This window comes from Schistocerca cancellata, chromosome 5, assembly GCF_023864275.1.
Source record: "Schistocerca cancellata isolate TAMUIC-IGC-003103 chromosome 5, iqSchCanc2.1, whole genome shotgun sequence".
Classification (NCBI taxonomy): domain Eukaryota; kingdom Metazoa; phylum Arthropoda; class Insecta; order Orthoptera; family Acrididae; genus Schistocerca; species Schistocerca cancellata.
In genome coordinates this window covers 23,670,193-23,693,728 of record NC_064630.1, presented here as the reverse complement: position 1 = coordinate 23,693,728, position 23,536 = coordinate 23,670,193, and the positions used below count along the sequence as shown (strand labels likewise).

The following is a 23,536-nucleotide window of genomic DNA, read 5'->3' as shown; positions in this document are numbered from 1 at the left end:
TTCAAGGCATATTCTACTAAGGTCTATAACTGAGTAATGCAATTCAAGGTTACTTTTGACATATATTGAGACCCCACCATGTGTAATACTTTTTCAGCAGTAGCTTGTAACTAACAAATATCCAAGAGGAACACACAAGTCTATTTCAGTGTCTTTCATCCAGTGTTCATTGATGCATAGAACACTGCAGTTGATGTTATCGAACCAGTATTGTAATTCATTGATTTTACACCTAAGAGATTGTACATTTATATGAAGGAGGAGGAAACTGTCACTGCTACATAATGGTATTCTACTTTTGCAGAACCTTTTTTTTTTTGTTTGAGTCATCAGTCTTCTGACTGGTTTGATGCGGTCCACCACAAATTCCTCTCCTGAGCCAACCTCTTCATCTCAGAACAGCACTTGCAACCTTAAGTCCTCAATTATTTGCTGGATGTATTTGAATCTCTGTCATCTTCTTCAACAGTTTTTGCCATCTACAGTTCACTTTAGTACTATGGAAGTCATTCCCTCATGTCTTTACAGATGTCCTATCATCCTGTCCCTTCTCCTTGTCAGTGTCTTCCACATATTCCTTTCCTCTCCAGTTCTGTGCAGAACCTCCTCATTTCTTACCTTATCAGCCTACCTAATTTTCAATATTCATCTGTAGCACCACATTGCAAATGCTTCAATTCTCTTCTGTTCTGGTTTTCCCACAGCCCATGTTTCACTACCACACAATGCTGTGCTCAAGACATGCATTCTCAGAAATTTCTTCCTCAAATTCCCGGCGGGGTCAGGTATTTTCTCTGCCTCGTGATGACTGGGTGTTGTGTGATGTCCTTAGGTTAGTTATGTTTAAGTAGTTCTAAGTTCTAGGGGACTGATGACCATAGATGTTAAGTCCCATAGTGCTCAGAACCTGATCTTCCTCAAATTGAGGCCGATATGTGATATTAGTAGACATCTCTTGGCCAGGAATGCTCTTTTTGCCATTGCTAGTCTGCTTTTGATGTCCTCCTTGCTCCGTCCGTCATTGGTTATTTTACTGCCTAGGTAGCAGAATTCCTTAACTTCATCTACTTCATGATCATCAATCCTGATGTTAAGTTTCTCACCTCATGAGGTAACCTTACAGGACAAGGAAATAAAGTAAAAGAGGCATAACAAGAAATAAAACTAATATTTTATGAGAAATGGGAAGATGTATGTCATCGCCTAGGGTGACTGGAGTAAATAAGCTATCAACAACTGTATCATACGCAAATACACTGTAATGGTAGAAATGACAGCAACATTATTCAAACCAAAGGGACTGTAACTTTAATTAAATCCAAACAATTTAGGTAACCATGATCTTTAACAAAAGGAATACCAGTTGGCCATAGCAACCAGGTCAACAACGAATATTATTCATGTGTTGGAGTATGTTCTTGGCACATAAACCATGAGAAGATAAGCCAACTACAGAGAAGATTTTTGGTGAGCAATTTCAACGGCAATGGGTGCTGTGACAGCTTCCGGCAACAACACTTCATCACTTCGCAGTCGGCGGCAGTGCAGCTGTGTACAGCAACGGCTATACAGCAACAGTCTGAGACTGTGCCACACATAAGACAACATCAGGAGAGCTCTACAGCAGGTGGTACGTCAAATTAGGTGATCTGTACAGTGTACTGCCTCCAGAATCTGTGTGTAATTACTTAATTTGCAATAATTGACTGTGATTGACACTGACAAACATTGGATTATGGTGGAAATATGTTAATAAATAACCAAAGTTTTTAGTGTGATTCACACTTTAAGTTGTACAGTAATTTAAAAATATGTATATCATGGCTTTAGTGGAAATTCTAGATAAACTTAAAGCATCTGAAAAACTGGAGGAACTATCTCAAAACAGTAAAAGTCATGCAGATAAACCTCATGAACTATCTCAAATTAATAAAAAAGTTAGACAATTTAGCCACAAAAATAGATAAAATTTCCAAATTAGAGGAAACCTTAAGCAACTTTACATAAGGAGTTTGAACTGAAAATAGTCAGGCATTGTGATATAGTTAGACAAGAAGTGAAAATACAGTTTAATGATGTAAATGATAAGATGACACAGTTAGAGAAATCATCTTCGAGTAATTACGAAACCATATGCAATCAAATCTCAGAGACGCAAGATAGGGTAGAAATATTATAAGTGACTAAAAAACTTATTGAAATTGCTAGTGATCCATATACTTTAACTAATTTGGAGAAGCATCTAGAAGAAATATAACCTAAAAAGGACACAAAAAAGTAGACACTACTAGCTGACTGTGATATTAATTATAAGAGTGAGTTACAGAAATTATGGAAGGAATTAGGAAACACTAAACAGGAATGTAGAAGAAAAATAGCTAAATCTAACTTGGGATTATCTCCAGAATTATTAGAATAATTACAAAGAGGAAGTGGAATTAGTGACGCTAAGCAGTTTCCAAAGTGTAAGCCAGAAGGAGAAGTACATCCAAAGTACTCCTTAAGAGTATTTTCTTGATCTATGCCTCAGAAATGGGATGATAAAAGAAAAAAGTTACACTAGGACATTTACTAGCTGATGCAGTAGAATGGTGAACAGCTCATTCAGAGGAATTTAAATCATGGGAATATTTTCAGGAAAAATTTAAGAGAAAATACTGGTCCAAAAGTTCACAAAAAAATTGACACTATAGTTATTAGGTCCTAAATTCTATAGTGGTTTATGGGGTACATATAAGAAGTGTATCAAGGTATCTGACTAGAGCTAAGTGTTCAGATACCCCATTAGACGAGAAACATTTCGTTCAAGTGCCGGTAAGGAGATCGCCTTAATTCGCACAAAAAGAAATATTATATGGTGGGTAGAAGAATTTGTAGAAGGTTTGGTTAATCTGAATAAAGAAAGAGGCCATTTCAATCATACAGAAAATTAGAATACAGGAAATGGAAATACAGGACATGAGGGAGAATGCTATGAATTTAAATTTTCCAGGAAAAAAGAGAGTAATTTTTGTTGGATAGATATGAGACCAAATAAAGATCACAATAGAAAGAGAAATAACAGCAAAATAAACAATTCACAGGTTTCTGTAATCATGACCAAAGCACCATTGACACTGCAGTAAAACAGAATGCATCTGAGGTTAAACAAAGCAGAGATGCAAATAATTATCCAATAACAGTATCAAAAATGGGCAACATCCTGGGACATGAGCGAAAATTTAGGATGTAACAAAACTATCATAAGACCATGCACTGAAAAATTAATTGCATTCACTCATAAACACATACAAGAGAATGGTTACTACAAGAAGATAATGTAGAAGAGGAGGTGTAATTAAAACCAATAATCAGGGAAAAGGCATTACATATAGATGTAGATATTTACATAGACTCAGGGAGCAAAATTTCATTAATTTCTCAAGAATACCTGCACACTCTCACAAAGAAAAATAAATGCCCTATATTACCACTGACAGGAGTCTATACCACAGGAATAGTTGGTAGTAAAGGAAAGCAAATCAGAGAAGAAACTCAGCTCTAATTAGAGATCAGTGATGTTGAATTTAATTAGTAGTATCCAAGGTGAACCTACAAATATTGTTAGGCCTAGATCAGCTATTAAAATATAAGTAAAACCTGACTTCGATGACAAAGTGTTATATTGGGCCAAGGAAGGCTCTAATCACATTACACTGCTCAGAATAAATAAGTTGTTAACGAACAGGGATTTATTACTAGTTGCCACTGCTCAGTTTGTGAATGATGGAGAAGAAACAGAAAATCTGGAAGGGTGTCAGGAACAAATAAAGATTAAATATCAGGAATCCAACATATTAGCTGAAGAACAACAACACAATTTATATATTTACATATGATCTTAAAGAAATACAAGAATGTATTTTCTGAAAAACCAGGAGTGATTAGCAATAATGTTTGTTAGTTTAAGATCAAAAATTAGGAACTTTTTTTTTTTAACCTTACCCACACAGTTTCCATAAGTTTAATACCAGCAGTGTATGAGGAAATACAGAAAATGGTAGAAAATAGGGTAAGTGCTTATAACAACCCATTGCTTGTAGTTAATTCGGCAGCCGAACACCCTGCATGGGGTCTCCCAGCCACCAATGCCATACAATCATTTCATTTACTTGTAGTAAAGAAAGCAGTGGGAGGAGTGCAATTAGTGTTAGATGCACAGGTTTTAAACAAACATGTAGAGTCAGAAAGAGACAGAAATGTACCTACTGATGATTTGTTAATGAAATTTGAACAAGGAAGGTATTTTAGTTTAGTTGATTAGACTGCCAATTATTTGCAGGTTAAATTACATGAAAATTCACAAAAGTATGCTGTGTTCCTTTTTGATGGAAATACTTATAAATTTAAAGTGTTACTCTTTGTGTTAAATATTTCAGTATCAGTGTTCATAAGAGCACTAGTTGTGGAACATGGTAAAGAATTGCTACAAGAATTAATTATTTATGTAGACGATGTGTTAATAGTATCAAGGATGTGGGAAGAACATTGTAAATTATTAACTAAAATGTTAGAAGAGTTTCAGAAAAAGGGTATCACAATGAAGTTGGCAAAATCGCATTTCAGAAGGGAAGAACTGTAATTTATAGGACATTTAGTAGAGAGAAGGGAATAAGACCAGATCCCAAAAGAATAGAGGCTGTCAAAGACAGTCTGGAACCATGAAATTTAAAACAGTTATGATCATTTCTGGGATTAGTTGGATTCTATCATCACTATACTACAAGGCCAACCAATGAACAATCCCAGGTTATCATCATTTCTGAAACAAACAACAAAGTGGATAGGGATGTAGGAGCATCAAAAGCATTCAGTAATATTAAGCAGGCGTTGGTAAATGCACCAGTTTTATCACATCCAGTAGTGCTTCTGAATATGGTATTGTGTGTGAACTGTTCCAGGTTGAATGGAATCCTGAGTTAGGAGATCACAGAACAACAGTGTTCTCTTGCAGATGTCTTGGTGAACATGAACTAAATTATACAGTGACAGAAAAAAAAAAAAAAAAAAAAGAAAACGTCCGCCGCTCGTGGTCTCGCGGTAGCGTTCTCGCTTCCCGAGCACGGGGTCCCGGGTTCGATTCCCGGCGGGGTCAGGGATTTTCACCTGCCTCGAGATGACTGGGTGTTTGTGTTGTCCTCATCATTTCATCATCATCCAGGAAAGTGGCGAAATTGGAATGAGCAAAGGTTGGGAAATTGTACGGGCGCTGATAACCACACAGTTGAGTGCCCCACAAACCAAACATCATCATCATCATCACAGTGACAGAAAAGGAATTGTTAGCTATTGTAAGGGGTGTAAAATAAGTCTGATACACTCATTTGGGCGTCCAAGATCATAATATATTCAGATCATCAGGCATTATCTTTCCATATGGAAAGTTGGTTATTGCACGACAAATTAATGTGATGGGGATTATTCCTACAAGGAGACCAGATAGAAATTAAATACATAAATGGTTCAGAAAATACAGAACTAGATGCATCATCATGACTATCTTAGGGTATGAATGACTTAACAAGAACTAAAGGACTGGGAGTACTATTCAGTATTAACTTCTTGACAATTAAGTTATATAAATGATGGAGTAAGACAGTAAGCATTAAAAATAAAACAAGATAGAAGAACAGGTGTTTATTGTAAGAAAAAGTTACAAAAATGTGAAGAAATGCCAATGTTGGTAGAAGATAAATCTATTTGGATGATGAGGGAACAAGCACTATTTTGGAAGTTATGTACTATTAATGCACAGTGGAAGCTATGTATTCCACAAACCCCAGAAAATGAATTAACACAATTCTTACATAAGGGATACAGACATTTTTGCGTGTGCAAATGTATTAAGCGTCTATGAAGGAAATTGCTCATTTATGTAGAACATATTGCTCTGATGAACATACAACTTGGATTCAGATGATTCCAGAGTTCTATGAAATACTGAACAAACTACCTCATATGTCAATAAGATTGTCCCCTGTTGAACTATTAAATAAGAATTTTATCAGAGAACCTTTGCTATAGCTATTTAAATGGCCATTATCAAAAAACATAGATCCTGAGGAAGTTTACTAAGATAGTAAATGACAATTTGAATAGGCAGGCAGTGTTAAGAGTACACAAATACAATTAAAGAGCACAAATACCATAATTTAATGTAAATGATTTGGTACTAAGAAGAGAATATTGTCAGAGTTCAAATATAAAGAAACAAAAAAATAAGTTTTTCCCAAAATATGCTGGGCCTTTCAAAACAATAGGGATACCACAGCCCAAAGCAGTATTTCTGATCAATCCCAGAATGGGATGCAAAAAAGTACTTTATAACATTGATAGAGTAAAAATGTTAAAGTCTCCATGATAATCTGCCCTCTTGCAGATTAGATGGGGTGATGGCAACCAGGTTCTGAGTTAATTACTTCATTTCTTTCCATTTTAGTTTTCTATGAGACAATTTCTTCCTCTTTAACTATTCTGAGATCTGTCAACCTTCTCCTACTATTTTAGAGAGATTTAGGCAACATGATGGGTATTTATTAAAACTGTGCAGAGATATCTGTACTTTGAAAACATAAATATAGCATAATCTTTGTTATTCGTTGCAGGAAGGTAAAGATTTACTTTAAAAATTGAAGAAAATGCTAGAGTACAATAAAATTAGGTATTTATTTCTATAATCTTAATAAAAATGACCCCAATACTTTTATATATTTGATATAGAGGAATTCGTATTTTTTACCATCCATATAAGTAATAGGTTGGATTTTATATACGTTTTATAGGGGAGGTTGTCTACTGGAATGAGTAACATATTTCTAAGTACAGAAGTACCAGTCACATGTGGGATATACAGGGTGAGTCAGGAGGCAAGGTACATGCTTTGAGGGTGGTAGTATTGGTGATTCTGAACAAAAAAATTCATATGGATGTATGCTCTGTTCCAAATGGTTTCCAAGATAGTTATTCAAGAAAAACTTACAAAAATGATTCAAATGTGCTCCATCTTGGAAACCATTTGGAATAGGGCATACATCCATATGAAGATTTTTGTTCAGAATTACTAATACTATCACCCCTCAAATCATGTACCTTTCCTCCTAAAATCACAAAGTACTCATACGATTGTTAAGATCCACAAATGTGATTGACAAAGACATTAAGACAAATGACAACAATTAAATGATGACTATCAGATCTCTACTGCTTATCCATAGGGGTGGGTTAGGAACAATTTTTGGGATCTGCAATAGTGAAGTTGTGACAGTCTATTCTGTAGGGAATACCAACCATCTTCTCTCTTCAGCATCACAGTCTAGAACACTAGCAGAAGGGGAACCTTGGGTGGGGGTGGGATCAAAATCTGTCTTTGGGGTCTATTGTCTTTTTCTTCTCAATCCTACACTTTCTTTTCTTTCTTCTTCATTAGGAGCACCAAGTCTATCCTCTCTCTTACCATGTACATACATTCCTATCACTGTAACCCTTCTCTTATCTGCACTGTATAGTGGAAATGACACCCTGGTTCCACAGGTAAAGCCGAGAGATCACAACAAACTTGACACAGAAACACAGACTAATTATTGCTTTCATTAATATGTTCAGTTTCCTCCAGTAAGGTGAATGGTTGGAGCTGAAGTTAGTGATGTCATCTGACCTGGACAGAATGGTCGGGGGGTGGGGGGTGGAGGGGGGGGGGTAGGAGAAGAAAGAACAAAAGGAGGTACAAGTGCTGAAGAAATTACAAAGTGACATATTAATATAAGCTAAGGTATTAGAGAAACTTCTGTAATGCATAAACATTAATAGGTTGAGAAGTAGGATTGATGAGAGAAAGTAAGAAACTAAAATTTTATATAGCTTTTGGGTGAGAACACTTTGCAGAGGAGATATCTTCAACATTAGAAATGGTAAAATCCCTATGGTCAGAGGTCAGAGACTAGGTATAAGATTGTAAGCATGAAGGTGGAGTGTATCCCAATTTGTAGAGAGGTAGGAGGATGAGAGGGTAGGTTTACCTATGGAAGAGATCTAAGGAAGGAAGGACCTAAACGACTTTCTTTAATTACATATCTATGTATATGGATATATATACACAATGAAGGAGCACTTACCTTATGAAAGCAATGCAGCACATTCAGTGTATCTGACCAGACACTTAGATGAGAATGCAGCAAATATAGAAATATAAAACTAAGAAAGTATACTAAATGAAAGCAGGGAAGTGATCTCCAAAGTAGTTAAGGCATATGGAATTAGCAGGACTCAGTCTCGTAGACTTTCCCTTCTCTAATGCATGTTGAACAAGAACAATTCTGAGATTTGTAAACATGGAAAGCAAGGTAAGATGAATTTTTTTCAGAGGTGCATTTGTAACACATAAGTAATAACAGGTTGAGAAATAGGAGTGATCAGAGAAAAGAGGGCAGTAAGAAATTAATATTTTACACAGATTTTGGATAAGATCACTGTGTGGAGGAGAAATCTTCAATATTAGAAATTATAAAAGCCATATCCTCAGAGATTAGGCATATGGTTGTAAGCATGAAGGTGAGGTGTATCCAGATATCTAGATTTGTAGAGAGATAGAGGGATAAGAGTGTAGGTTTACCTAGGAAAAAGGGAACCTATACATGAGGTTAGGTGAATCTACAGATGAAAGAGAAACTGTCTCTTGTTTAACTAAGTTTAATTGTATGATACTGTCTTTCTGAAGTAAAAAGACAGAAATCTTTACACAGTCAGAAACCAAATGGGTTTACGCCCTGGTGACTAATGTAAGAAAATTGATGATGACTGTGTGCATCAATCTGATGTTGAAAGAAATGCAATGAATTTAGGTAACATGAGACCTCAAAATAAAAGTGAAATTAATCTACGGCTTGCTTATAAAATAAGTGACTCTGTCTCTTGCTGTGTATGTTATTCCACACAACATCTTTCACCTCAATGGGTCAATCTGTAGGGATGCATGTTGCTATAAAGCATGGCCTCACTCTCACTTTCCTTTAACTAGACCAAAAACGCTTTGCATGTTTGTTGGAATTTATGTGCAGATGTCAGAAAGAAAAATGCAGGCACACTGCAGAAAGTGACAATGGATGCATAATTTGGACTGGCCAATGAAGTGTCACTTGCACTTTGTCGTCATGCGTTGGGGTTGCTGTGGACTCCAAAGAAAAAAGGGGCCTGACAACAATGGTCAAGCACTAAAGAAAAATTAATGCTGTTATATAGACTCTACGCCATGCTATCTGGAGTTAAGAGTGAACATATGGTTTCAGTGAAGCACTGAAGCATAATGTATAAACATATTATCTGAAAAGCTTTGTTAATTATCAATTGTGAGTTGATTACTTATTTCAATATAAAGAATTGTGGAAACAATGTTTTGTGATTTCATAGTGAGTTATTTAAATGTAGAAGCTCTCTTATAGCAGAAGCTCTCTTATAGCCCTCATCTCCCTGCAATTGGAAATGAAGTCAGTGGTTACATACGTGGCTGTGCATACAAGGACCACAAAATCAAGAGAAAACAAGATAGTGGCTGGAAAATTCAGAAAAGAAGGTAACTGTTATTACATGGAAATGATTAAGGACTTCGCATCTGGGAATATATCAAACATTTAAAGTCAACCCACAATAAGAAAAACACCTCAAAGTGAAACACTCTGAAGGGGAGGAGGAAACAAAATGACACTTCATGGGTTGATGGAGTATGTAATGTCACTGCAGCCATTACAAAAATTAGTCAAATTTTCAAAGAACTTGGCAATAAGTTCGAATTTATCAGTATGATTTTGCTTCATGCATTATGGGCTGGATGTATGAACTAATTCAGTTGGCTACGGTGTCATAAAGCCATTCTATCCTCTCCTGAGGCAAGCTGGCCCACAACTGTTGCAAGTGGTCCTTCATATCCTTAAACTGCCACTGGAATGGAGATGCCACCCAAGATGGTCACACACACGTTTCATCAGAGACAGATTTGAGGATCTTACTGGCTACAGGAGAACCTCAGCCTCACACAGACAATTCGTAGAGACATGTGCCATGTGTGAATGAGCATTGTCCCATTGAAAATTGCACCACACTACACAAGAGAATGCAGTACATCCATGTTGTTCCCTCAGTGTGCCCTCAACCAGCACCACTTATTATCTGAAGTCACACCCAATAGCTCCCCACTCTGTAGCACCAAGAGTATCCTCACTGTACCTCTCCAAAGAATAGGATCTCTCCACAGGTCACTGCCATACTTGCCAATAATGGTCATCTGGGGCAGTGCAGAACAATGATTTGTACCAAACACAATGAGATGCCATTTAGCAGCACTCTATGGATCCAAGTCACAGCATTGTTCCAGCACAGCCACTGCGTTGTCTGCTATCATGGTATCACTATTACACAAATAGGATAGTAACTCTAGTCCAGCTGCTACCAGTCTCTAACCAATAATATGGGATGGTATAAAATGTTTCAGAGAGTCTAATACTTGTTCTCACTGGCAGATGCAGATGAGATGGGATTATGATGTGCTTGGTGCACAATATGGTGATCATCCATTGCAGGGGTCAGATGTCACTGACAGAACTTTGACAACTATGCTTACTTCATATTCCCATGTGGTCCAGCATTAGGCCACTGTCACATCCAAATGTCCCACAAATCTGGATATTGCACAAACTAGCAGTGAACCATATGAAGACCCTTAATGAAGTCTGTTTCCCTTAATCAAGTCTGTTTCAAACTTGTCAGGTAATGACGATACTATCTTACATGAGTATGCAGCATCTTCATGTCCATCACAGTGGTCACTTGACCTAAGATATTGTCTGTGCCTCTTATGTGCCCTATCATGCCTACAACAACACTTAACATGAACAACACTAAGGCACTCTAATAGCCATTCTACCTGCCACAGAGAATAGCAATTCTCATCATTTACATACCAGCTGATGGCGTGTATGTGTACATAGTGACACTGATGTCCTATCATGTCTTCTGGGTGTTTTACATTTTTTGCCAGATGTTGTGTGGTGTAATTTTATATAATGACTCATAAAGGCCACAAGTTGCTTACAATTTTCTTAGTTTGTACTGTAGTGAGTTGTTTCAGGTAACTTTTTTTGAAGGAAAGTGTAGACTGTATTGGACTATTTGTATCTCAAATAGCATGGATAGATATATACTTATCTCAAAATATCTTGAAATAATTTTCTGATAAAAGTTCATAAGTCAAACAGTGAAAAGCCTTCTTATTTCTCAGATATGTACTGTAACCATGGAATTTGATCTACACCACTATGCTGCTGCTGTCAACGATAGTATAACAAATTTATATCCAGGATCAAATGTTAAATTTTTCATTTATGGCCTTCTACTATAACACTAAAACATGTCATCTTGCCTGCATGATAAGTTGAATTTCCTTACTTGCAATAACCTTGTTAATTTTGAATCGCGATATGGTATATACTTTGATTTTCCATCTACCAATGATGATATCACATTTCCTAGAGCTGACAATGAAAGATTTATTTTTGTAGCTTCCTTCAGTCTGTCACCTGTTGTTCCTGCAACAAAGAAAAGTAGCTGTATTAATGTACTTAAGCAAAGTGAAATATGAGAAACTAAATAATGACATAACAGAAAATGAATAATTCCAGTACAAATGACATGAAACTTACCCCCATGCAAGTCGAGTGTGCTCCCACACTCACCCTCCCATCATATCAATGTTTAAATAGAAATTCATCAATGGAATAAAAGGAGTTGTCAAAGAGAAAAGATTTTAAGTTAGATTTAATACATGCTGCAGTACTTGTCACACTTTTGAAGATGTTAGGCATATGATCAAAAAATTTTATTGCTGCATACTGAACTCCTTTCTGAGACACTGACAACTTAAATAATGGGATAAAAGGTAATTTTTCCTCTAGTGTTGTATATAAAGATATCACTCTTCTTCTCCGATGTGGCTAAAAGTTAAGGCTTTTTCACACCACTTATTTTTTAACAAGCATTCCAGTATGAGCTGCCAAAGATGGTGATCATGTGTGTGTGAGGTGTGCTTGCTTTTGTGAATGAATGTGTGTGTTTACTTTTCTGAAGAGTACTATGACCAAAAGCAAAGTATGTAAGAGTCTTTTCATTATGCCCATCCGCAACTGAGCTTGTCAACTTTACGATAAGTAGCAATGGATCCTTTTCCTTATATTGTTGATATTCCAAGCTAAATTTTCCATTGTTTGTTTTTTAACAAATTAGTGATAACTATTTTAAGTGTTGCTCTGTCCAGAGTGTACCATGGGTATCACTCAAGTAACAGCACAACCAGCATAATCGCCATATGCCATGAGAAATAATGCATTGATGACAATGGTTTTGTGAACTATTGTTGATTGTATGTGTGGATAGTAGTCCATAGTGCATCAATTCAGTCATTAATTCAGTGCTGAATGACCAAAGGAAGTGTGAAGCCACATCAGTTAGAACCATAGAGTTAATCAAAGAGTGCTCATGTGAGTTAAGTTCTATCTGAAGTTATTTGTGTAATCAATCTCTTATCGGTGCAACATTTCCAGACTGGCTAAAATATGCTGAAGTTAAGCCTCTTTACAAGAAGGGGGATAAAGAGATACCATCAAACTATCAACCAATTTCACTTTTGCCGGCTTTCTCAAAAATATTTGAAAGATTGTGTTCATGCATCTCCTTAAGCATCTGATGGTAAATTATATATTGTCCAAGTCACAGTTTGGATTTCTGAAGGGCTCTGATAAAGAGAAAGCTATTTTCACTTACAGTGAGAATGTACTTAATTCATTAGATAATAAATTACAGGTTACTGACATTTTCTGTGACCTGTCAAAAGCCTTTGACTGTGTGAACCACAGCATTCTCCTAAGTAAATTAGAGTATTATGGTGGCAATGTTGCGAAACGCAAACTTTTTTTAATTTGTGTAGTTACACTATGCATTGGTGCATTTGCTAAACCTTCTATCTTTCTAATTTGTCCATAACATAATAATAACTTCGTATATTTCTGTTAGTTGATGTTGTGCTGTAATTGTTCACAAAATTTATTTGCCCACTAAATGCAATTTTTTATTGTATTTCAAAAACATGCTTACCTTATCATAAATACACTATGTGGTAGAAAAAGCTAATTATCTATTTATAATAAATACAGAATATTTCAAAATTTCAAAAGTTATTTTTTATAATTATCTACTATAAAATGGGAGTGTGAGGTTGTGAGCAATTTTAACATGTAAGGGACTGCTCGATGGCAGGACCTCAGTATCTCTCAAAAGAATGAGCACATGGTAATCGAACGTCACTACAGAAGTGTCGTTCACTCATTGCGGAGGCACGTTGCAGAACAAACTTATAGTAGGTGTGTGTGTGTCCCAATGTTGGAGGTGAGGGCGCGAAACCTATGCAGGGTGAAACAGGTGGTGAGGTCAGGAAACCAGTGAACTGTGGCGAATATTCTTCGGCGGAAGAGGTGTGAGGTGAGGTTGATGGGAGCATGTCTTCATTCTTGATCAAGGATGGATTGTCTGCAGAGTCCAACTGCAGTGGTGTGAGACCATTAGGGTTGATGAAAACTGGTTTCAGGCAATGCAGAGAAACTTTCTGTGAGTGGTCTTTAATCATGATATCAAATGTCATGTCTCCCCACCACAGGACCTTATAGGGGCCAAGATAAGGAGGCTGAAGAAGCTGCCTAACTGCATCATCACGCAGTATGACGTGGGAGCAGTCGGAGAGCGCGGTGGGAACATATGTCTCGGGCGGTAAGTGACTGATGGGCGGATGCAAACGCGTTTAATGAAAATGCGTGCACATCAGGCTAATGAAATTTGGCAAGGGTGCAAAATCCTCGCTAACCTGGGAAAGAATAAGTTCCTTCGGTAGGACCGGATTCTCGCCGAAAACAAATTCAGATACAGTCCCCTGTAGGCCAGGTTTATAGGTCGAGCGTAGACCAAGTAGCACCCATGGGAGAGCTTCCGACCAGAGGCAATCATGGCATCAAAGGGCCGTCTTGAGGGTGCGGTGCCATCTCTCCACCAACCCATTGCTTTGTGGGTGACAGGCAGAGGATGATGAAAAGGGAGGATTTGAACTGTCAACCCTGATTGGTGGTGATAGTTGTCAGGCATCTAAAATGAGCGATCCATGAGCCAATGAAAGCCTTGGCTACCATCTCGGCTGTAATGTTAGGAAGAGGGACAGCCTCGACCCAGCGAGAAAAACAGTCGATAGTTGATAAGATGTATCTATGGCCCTCAGAAGGACACAGATGCCCGATCATATCAATATGTACGTGATGGAATTGTCCTGCGGGAATGTCAAAATTGCCAAGAGGTGGGAAGGTGTGGCAACTGATCTTCTTGTGCTGGCAAGCAATGCAGCTGTGTGCCCAAGTTTGACAGTCCCATTTGGTATTCTGCCAAATAAAACATTCTGACATGATATGTGTGCTGACTCGAACAATTGGGTGGGCTAGGTTATGCAGGGCATCGAAAACCTGTTGGCACAGCCAGGGTGGGAGCAAAGGGCATAGGGTGCTGGTCAAAGAATCACACCACACCCCGTCGGAAATGCCAGGAAATTTAGCCTTTGTGAAAACAAGTGATGTTTGTGGGTCTCATATTAGAGTCTGAGAATCTTTGTCTGAAGCTTGGAGGGAGGCCAGATCAGAAAGACCAATGATGCGGGGAACAGCACTGATCCACAAGAAGAAATCCGCAGTGACGTTATCTGCACACTTGATGTAACGGACATCCGTTGTGAATTGAGAAACCAGGTCAAAGTGGTGGTAACATTGAGGTGGTGGGTCCTCAGGTGGGTTGCAGAACACTTCTGGCAGTGGTTTGTGATCAGTGAAGACGATAAACGAACGTCCCTCGATGTCAGGGAGAAATTTTTGATTGCCTCGTAAACAGCAAGGAGTTCTCTATTGAATGCAGAATATTTTCTCTGAGCCATAGACAGTTTCTTGGAGAAGAAATGAAGGGGAGAAACCATGTCGCCCTTGCATAGTTGCAACACTGCCCCCACCGCGATGTCACTGGCCCAGGGGTCGGGGTGGGCGAGTGTCACAGTGTGAGCTAAACAAGTCTTCAGAGCCTTGAAGGCCTCTATCATCATAGCAGTCCAAGAGATGGGTTTGATACCGGAAGTTTGTTTGCCTGATAGGTGCCTGAACAGTGGCAGCAGAAGGCAGATAGCAATGATAGTACTCAATGGTGCCAAAGAAATGGCTTAGCTCTTTGTAAGTAGCTGGGGGCAGCAGAGACGTGATAGCCTGTACACAAGATTTGGGAGGCTGTATTCCATCAGCGGGGATGGTGTAACCTGAGAAGGAGTTTGTCGCCTGGTGAAACTGAAACTTGTCTTTGTTGACCTCGACACCATTGGAGTTCAAGGTCTGGAGGACTGTAGACAGATGATTATCATGTTCCTCCGCTGAGCTGCTGAAAACTCGAACTCTCACAAGATAGAGTCAATGAAATGTTGCCTCATTTGCGCCGCATTCTTTAGGCCATACACCATGAAGTGGTATTGGAATAAACCGAGCGGCATGATAATAGCCATCTTAGGAATGTCTTCCGGCACCACAGGAATCTGGTGGTAGGAGCATTTACAGTGAATAACACTGAAAATTGTGGTGCTAGATAACATATAAGTGAAGTCATTGATGTTCAGCACTGGTTAATTGTCCATGATGGTACGAGCATTTAAGCATCTGTAATCACTGCACATTCGAAAAGATCTATCGTGTTTGGAGATGAGGTGGATTGGTGAAGACCAGTTGCTGTGTGAAGGTTGCAGAATACCTGCCGCCAAAAGTTCATTAACGTGCTGCCATGTTGCGTGCAACCTGATAGGGTTGAGGCGCCGGACCTTATGCCTAATAGGAGGGCTGGCAGTGGTAACTATCTTGTGTGTCGTTCCATCAGTGGCGAAAGAAACTGAGAACTGCACATGATATTGGTTAACGTCCTGGCACTGAGCCCTCAGACGAGTAGGGCACGATGAGGCGTAGCCATTAGCACAAGTGGGGAAAGGTAGCACGAAAGTCACATGCCTCTTATGGGAGTATGGTATTCACTTGTCTGGAGGGGGTGGGTGCGTGCGCAGTCCGAGCAAAGGGGAATGGGCGGCAACTGTTCGCTGTTAACCTTGCAATGGACAACCGGTGCGGGCAAGAGAATTGCTGGCATCGCACGTGGGGCCACAATGGCCGCTGAGTCATCTGGCCGTTGAGTGAGAGAGGGGGAATGTTTATCAACACATGTGGTAGCTGTCCGAAAGGTGGGCGTGGTCACAACACATGCGCGACTGTTATTAGCAGCACTGTTTCAAACATACAGCACTGGATGAAACGAGGGAGGGTTGGAACGTCACACACAAGTAAAGTTTGTGGTCTAACCTGGTGAGAGTTCGAGCTAGGCTCGGTCAAGCAATATTGTTTAGGTGGCATCGCCAGGGACTGCAGTTGCAGAAGCGAGGTACGCCCCATGACGAGCTTGCTGTTAAGTCGACGTGATGCATTGTTTCAGCATCTCATTGTCCTGGCGGAGTTGCATCGCCGAGTAATATTCTGATAGTAGGTCAGTAATGCAGGTCCAAATGTTTTCCGCGAGGGCGGAGCACTCTTGTATGATATCGTATGTTGCGGTGGAAACAGAGTGTTGGACATAGGTGTAGGTGCACAGTATGTGAGTGTTTGTAGGATGGTGCAGCACTGAACCACGTATGACGTTTGGAGATAGTTCGTAATGAGACAAAAAATCCATACTGAGGATCGGTTCATCAATGTCAGCAATGTAGAACATCCACAGAAAACGTAGAAAAGGAGATGGGGTCACCGTAACCTTTACTAAGCGTGAGGTAGGTTAACATCAACACGTTGTCAGCTCGTAGAAGTGACTTCATCTGTGAAGAAGCGGGTGGAGCCATCAAAGTAGGTATGATCGACACATCAGCACCAGTGTCGACCATAAAAGCTAGACCTGATGTGGATGAGTGAATGGAGCGTAATGTAAGAGGACGCCTGTTAGGTTCCCTGCAGGACTCTGCATCTCTTAGCTCCTGTGGTCGGTGTTTGAGTGTCGGCATGGCAACCTGCACTTCTTGGTGTCATCACAGAACACTTTGTGGTACCAGCAGAAAAGGTGAGGCAGGAGCCGATGGACTCAAACAAATGTGGTAACAGATGGATCTGTAGATTGTTAGGTAGTTTGGCAGACCACACAGCCCATAGCATGGCATCAGGCATGGTATGCTTGTTCATGAGTAATTGAAGGCGACGCCAAAGTTGTGAGGAGGTGCATTCCCCCAAGGGCTCCTCGTAGAGAATCTTGATTATTAACTCTTGTGGTGAGCAGGCAAGTCGATCCATTATAGTCTTCTTTGCAAACTCGTATTTTGGTGCAGGTGGCAGTGAAAGGAGCAGGTCACAAATCAAATCTGAGTGGTCGTGTAGGTGTGTGACGAGGCAGAGAAACTTTGAGTTGCCATCAGACACATGATGTAACTCGAACAGATGCTCGACAAGTGTGAACCATAATGCTGGGTTGTCCTCGTATAAGGGCGGTAGCTTTGGCAGGCGTGCAGGAGGGGGTGATGACAGCAGCTTCGGTGTCTCCTGGGGTAGCAGCTGAACTGAGGTTAAGTCAGAGGCTGGCGCAGTGGGCCCGGTTTCAAACCAGGCGAGCGAATCCGTAGTAGCAGCAGCCAGCATAGTTGACTGTGTGTCACAAAAACACGGTGCGGCAGGCACAGACTGTACCGTGGAAACAGGCAGATGGACAGCACATGCGGGGGCCTGGAAACTGGACCATGAGTGATGAGTGCTGGTTGGAAACGACCCTCTTCCAGATCAGGGCGAGAGACCAGCACGGTAGACACAGGCGGTTCTGTGGGAGTGGCAGGCAGTTGAAGTTGAGCGACCGGAAACGGGGACCCCCGCAAGTGAAGGGGGAGGGGGGGCAGTAAGTGTGTGGGGGAGGGGGGGAGCTTGGGAGTGCTACCCGCATGGAAACTATCTGATGCATAACATGCCTGTAGAGCATGTGGCGGGCCACTGAGGTGAGGTAAGGGGTCCATGTTATGCGAAACACTGAATTGTGCATGTAAATTAGACACTACTGGAACACCATGTGCATGGAACAGATCCAGCATGGTTTGTAGTAATGGCGATGTTGCACACGGACCAACAGTAACTGATGTAGCATGCTGGTGGGTGGCTAAACACGTGTTCGAATGGAGATCACTTTGTTCTAGAAACAATTGTTTTGAAGAAAAACAATTTGAAATATTGTTCAGTTCACGTTTCAGTATCAGATGGGAATAATCCGGTGACACGCAGCTTGAGTCCATTGTTCATTCTAAGTGCGTAGTTGTTGACTGTTGTAAACTAATGAGGTTAGCACACAGCGTTGAATGAGAACACGAATCACTGTGCGTAAATGATGAATACGGCGTTGACAAAGAAACGATGAAACTCGGTGAGCAGAGTTGTGCTTCCACATCTTCGAACAAGGCATTGTTTGGTAAGGTCATTGCAGAGTGCATATAACCTGTTGCATAAACACTGGCCCAGAAGACGCGAAACACGAACGAAGTGCGAGGTCACCACTATGGGAACAGGATCGGTAATCGGGATCTAGAAAACTTCATTCCCATATATGTTGTAGTTTGTATATATTTACATTTGACACTGTGTCCATACTGAATGAAGTATAACAAAGAACTAACTAAAGTAAAGTTAACTTAGAGTTCACAGATATTATGTTACACGGTCAATATGAACACGCAAGTAACACCCAGCAACGAATTTCCAAAATCTGAACAGTTCATCTGCTTTTGTTGATCGACATGTCTTTAGCAAGTTTTAAGTGTACACCTAAATTGGTATGAATTACAGGCATATAACTTGAATAGTACATGAGTTATTGGAGGTCAAAGTGGCCGATTACTATTAACCGCATCAGGCCGTAAGTACTCCACAGTTACATAAAAATAGGTAGCAGCATGCTTATAAATATATTTATTCATCTATGTCTTTGTTTCTGTCTGATATGTACTATTCATGAAGAAGTTGGTTAAATATTTACTGTGTTTTAGAAATCACAGGGACATTAGGCTACTGGCCTACATTTTGTTTCCATTCCTTTGATATATGTTTATTTGATTTGTTTATGTTTTTAATAATGTTTGTTAGAGCATGTTTATGATCCAGCCATAGGAATATTTATTTAATTTCAAGTTATTTACATGTAAATCCAGTTTTTTATATGTATTTCAATATGTCTGTGAGTGTGTGTTGGCTTGAAGACACGGAGGGAGTGCTCTAGCCAATCACAGCGCTCGTTAATGGGGAGACTGGATGGAAGTGCTGGACAGGGGAGTGCTAGACAGGAAGCAGTGATAGGCAGTTGTGGGAAAGGCTTGGAGAGTGGAGCAGTTTGCACGTAGTCATGGGAGATAGAAATATTTCGTAGTGCCGACTTGTACACTTGTGAGATTTCCGTGGCTTCTGCAGTGAAGACATAGTATGCGTTTAGAAGTGAATATCTCATGAGCTATGTTGTTGCTCATAACTACTTACGTGAAGTAGGAATCTATTGTTCCCCTGTTATTTAACTTATATTTTATTTAATTGCTGGACCATTGACACTAATAAGTGTTTTACAGTAACAAATAGCATTCTTAAAGGTACTTCTACTATTGTGCTGATCATTTAAAGCTGTTAAAAATAGTACCTTCAGATTTTATTTAATTGCACTCTTTCATTTATAAATACCTGTGTTACATTCAAACTTCACAATTGCCAAGTGATAGGAACCTTCAACCATTTGATTCACGTGTATATTCATATCGTATACTGTGAACTCAGCAGTATTTGGCTTGTAATGTGGCATCTACATATCCCAGCACCTAGACAACAAAACCAGCCAAAACATTTAATATTTCAACTCCGAATCTGATGGTAAATAGTTGAGGGTCATCACACCACATTATTTTAATTTTTGAAAGCCTGCAATTCGGGGCTCGTCCGGGATTTGTCTCCTGCAAAGTGGTAATTCCTTTGCTCTCTGTTATTCAGCATACTATGCAAAGTGTAAAAACCTTTGAAAAACCAGTAGAGATCTGTAGAATGAACTTCTCACAAAACACAGTGTGAGATCGGTTTTTCCGCAAATAGATTTCTGGAAATAGTGAAATAGAGGTCCTAATCTACCACATTAAGGCAATTTGCATGGGGGCTCAGAGTCTAAATAAGTCAAGTGTGGGGAACAGTAGCGGTTAGCATGTTTGATGGACAGTGGTATTGGAGACGGCTGGAACATGCGGTAAATGGTAGCAGCTACATTTACATCAGGCGACGTCTCCAGTGTCAAATGCATTTCGACAGCAGAACAACAGCAGCTTCTTCAAGTACTCCAGGGCAGTCTTCAGTGTCAACTTCCACTACAACTGATGGCATCACCTTGGCAAATGCAACCATATCAGATCAGATAAGTGCCTGCGCAAATAGTGATATAGTGTTTAACTCTGAAGTTCAAGCTTCACTTACAGATCTCGCGAATATAAAACAGTCACCTAGTATGTGTTATTCTGAAAATGGAAGTGAGCCAGTTAATCTGAAATGAGAGTGCAAAAGTGTAACAAGTAGGAACTCAGGCAAGGGGAATGAATATGAGGGAGATATGATGTCTCAGCTCACAGATTGGTAAATAATATGAATACAATGGCAAACAATATCAGTACAATTCAAACAGATATGGGCACATTGCAAACAGTTACAAATACAATTCAGACTGATATGGGTGCAATGTGAACTGAAATAGGTTCCCCTGTGAAAGAGGAAATTGAAAAAATTACAGGTAGCCTTGAAAAGCAATTGATGATAAATTAAAATGAGTCCAAGTGAATATGGGGAAAATTACAGATGAAGTTGTAATAGTAAAATCTAAAATCAAATCAGTTGAAAAGATCTTGGTAAAAATGTGTAAGATACAGGTGGAACTTGGGGACAAGGTAAGCAATTGTATAAAAGTGCAAGATGCTTATAAAAGTGATGTAAATTTGGCAATTAGTGACATTACCAATCATGTAGGTGAGGGGGAGAATGAAGTGGGAAAAATTAAAGATAAAATAGAGTCCAGTATCACTAGTGCAAATGAATTTAAAAAACAAATGCAACAGATAAAAATTGATTTAAATTTGTTAGCCTCCCAACAGGCCACACTGGTTATAAATATCCCTTGGGCAAATACCAGATCTGTGAAATGTTACACAGATGACAGAAGATATCACCCAGTAAATTTCTTGGCTGCATCTAGGAATGCTTTTGTTCACAGCATGTCGGATGAAGTGAAAATAAAATACATTAAATGGCATTTGCAGGGAGACCCACAGTCTTGGGCAAATGTCAGATGTAATTCGTGCGAATCATACAAAGAGTTTGAAAAATTTTGGAGCGAGGCGAAACAGACGCAGATCCAAAATGAATTTTTAAATGGGCCATGTTACAGGTGCGGTAATGGGATGATGAGAGATTTTTGCAAGTGCAAACTTGTCAAGCTTATGCACGTGAATCATCAGTTGGGGGTTTTAATGGAAATCACAACATTAAAAAGGCGATTACTCAAAAATTTGCAGTGGGATCGTGTCCATAGTCCATGTGATCCCATGGATGAATTTATAGCATTTCTAGAAAAATTAGAGAGGGCTTTGAAGTTGGAACCTCAGAGCAAACCGAGTATTTGTTATCAAAATGGGAATCCAAATAATCATCACCAAAATAATAATCATGAGAGAAATCAAAGGAATTATCAGGGAGATAGTAGCTGGAATAAGCAGAATGGTTGGAAAATGAATGGGAGTGATAACTTCTGTGAACAGCACCCAACTAAAGGACGCAGCTTTGACGGGGGAAATTTGCGCGAAGTGCATCAGTATAACAACCTGTCGGAAACTGATGTTTGCCACATCTCAGGTCCAGGGATGGTGATCTGAACAGGTGATGAAAAGGACAGGAGATAATGGTAATGGTAGAAATGTTGATAACGTTTGGAGAAAGGCAACAAATATGTAATATGGAGTAGGTGAAAGAGGAAGGCTATATAGGTAGCTCTTTCAATAAAAGCAGGTGCGAATGGCAGAAGCATAGATTTGTAAGATATTTAAGTAACGTTAATGGGAATAAATTTGCAGTGAATGATTTAAGTTATGAATGTGTAATAGATGAGTGCATGAATGGTGATGAATGGAAAGATTCAGTGGTTCAAAAATAAGTTAAAGAGGAGATGAAATTTGTGAAAGCAAATTGTGTAGAGAGTTCTGAAGAGGTATTGGCAAACAGTAGCAATTGCAGTAAGGAAGATGTTGTAGTAGCAAGTATTTGTGAGTGGCAAAAAGCACTGATGTTAATGAAGGCAACTTAACTTTGGTCTTGCCAGCTGCAAGTGAGGGTGATTGTGTTTCAGCGGAAAGCACCAATGTTACTAAGGGAGGCTTGGCATTGGTCTCGCCAGTAGCTGAAGTTATAAAGGTATCAGCAGAGGTAGATGATTTCTGTTTAAAGGAAGAGAGCAACGGTAATTTATGTAATGGTGTAAAACCTAATGATATTGATCCTTTGGAGGAAGGAATTTACGCATTTCTAGTCACGAATGAAGGCAAAACAAAACTTATTGATGAATGGGAGGATCTAAAACATTTGTCAGAGTATGAATGTGAGAATGTATGTAAAATAGGATCGGGGGCTAATCTGAATGAAAAGTGTGCAGAAATGGCAGTGTGTGCTGATTTTTGTCCAATCACAGTGGAATGTAGCAAGTCTGGAAGTCCCAAAATTGTACGACAAGATAGCAGCAATTTGTGCAATGTAGCAGTGGAGGATAAAGTTGTGTATCATTCACGTAAAGTTAATTTGTTGACAAAAGAAAGTAAGGTTTCTGATGTGAATTTATGTAGTGATTTAAATAGCATATCAGCAGATAAGGTTGCTGAGATGAATACTTATGGTGATGTTGGCTTGGGCATCAACGTATTATTTCAGGAAGATAAAGTGTTTGACAGTGAACTGATGTGTAATTTTGTTGAAGCTGCAAGTGTCAATATTTTGGAGGGGAAAAGCAGTAAAGTTGTGCCTGCCATAGGTAGCGAATTGGCAAAAGGTGTGAAAGAACTAACAGAAAATTTAGAGAGGGCTGAAGAAAATAATGTGGATGGGAATAGTTTGTGTAATGAAGTTCATATGAACTGGTATATGAAGGAGGAGTGTGATTTTAGTGTGACTGATTGGCGTAGGTATGGTAGAACATTACGGTCATTATTGCCGCATATCTAGGAAATTTCTAGGGGTTTAGAAATGGGAAGGAATGAACTTGGGGCAAAGGAAATATTTAATGAATTATTTTGGGATAACCATGAGAGTGAGGGATGGATAGGTCAGGATGTGTGTAT

The 23,536-nt window shown here is 39.3% G+C and overlaps 1 protein-coding gene across 1 annotated transcript in view; it reads right to left on the bottom strand.

The window, feature by feature from the left end:
- LOC126188337 (kinesin-like protein KIF17) overlaps positions 1-23,536 on the bottom strand; it is a 122,399-nt gene that overhangs the window by 36,413 nt on the left and 62,450 nt on the right. Inside the window, exon 5 of the mRNA XM_049929934.1 lies at positions 11,473-11,612. Coding sequence (XP_049785891.1) covers positions 11,473-11,612 — 140 coding nt within the window. The remainder of the gene's footprint in view (positions 1-11,472; positions 11,613-23,536) is intronic.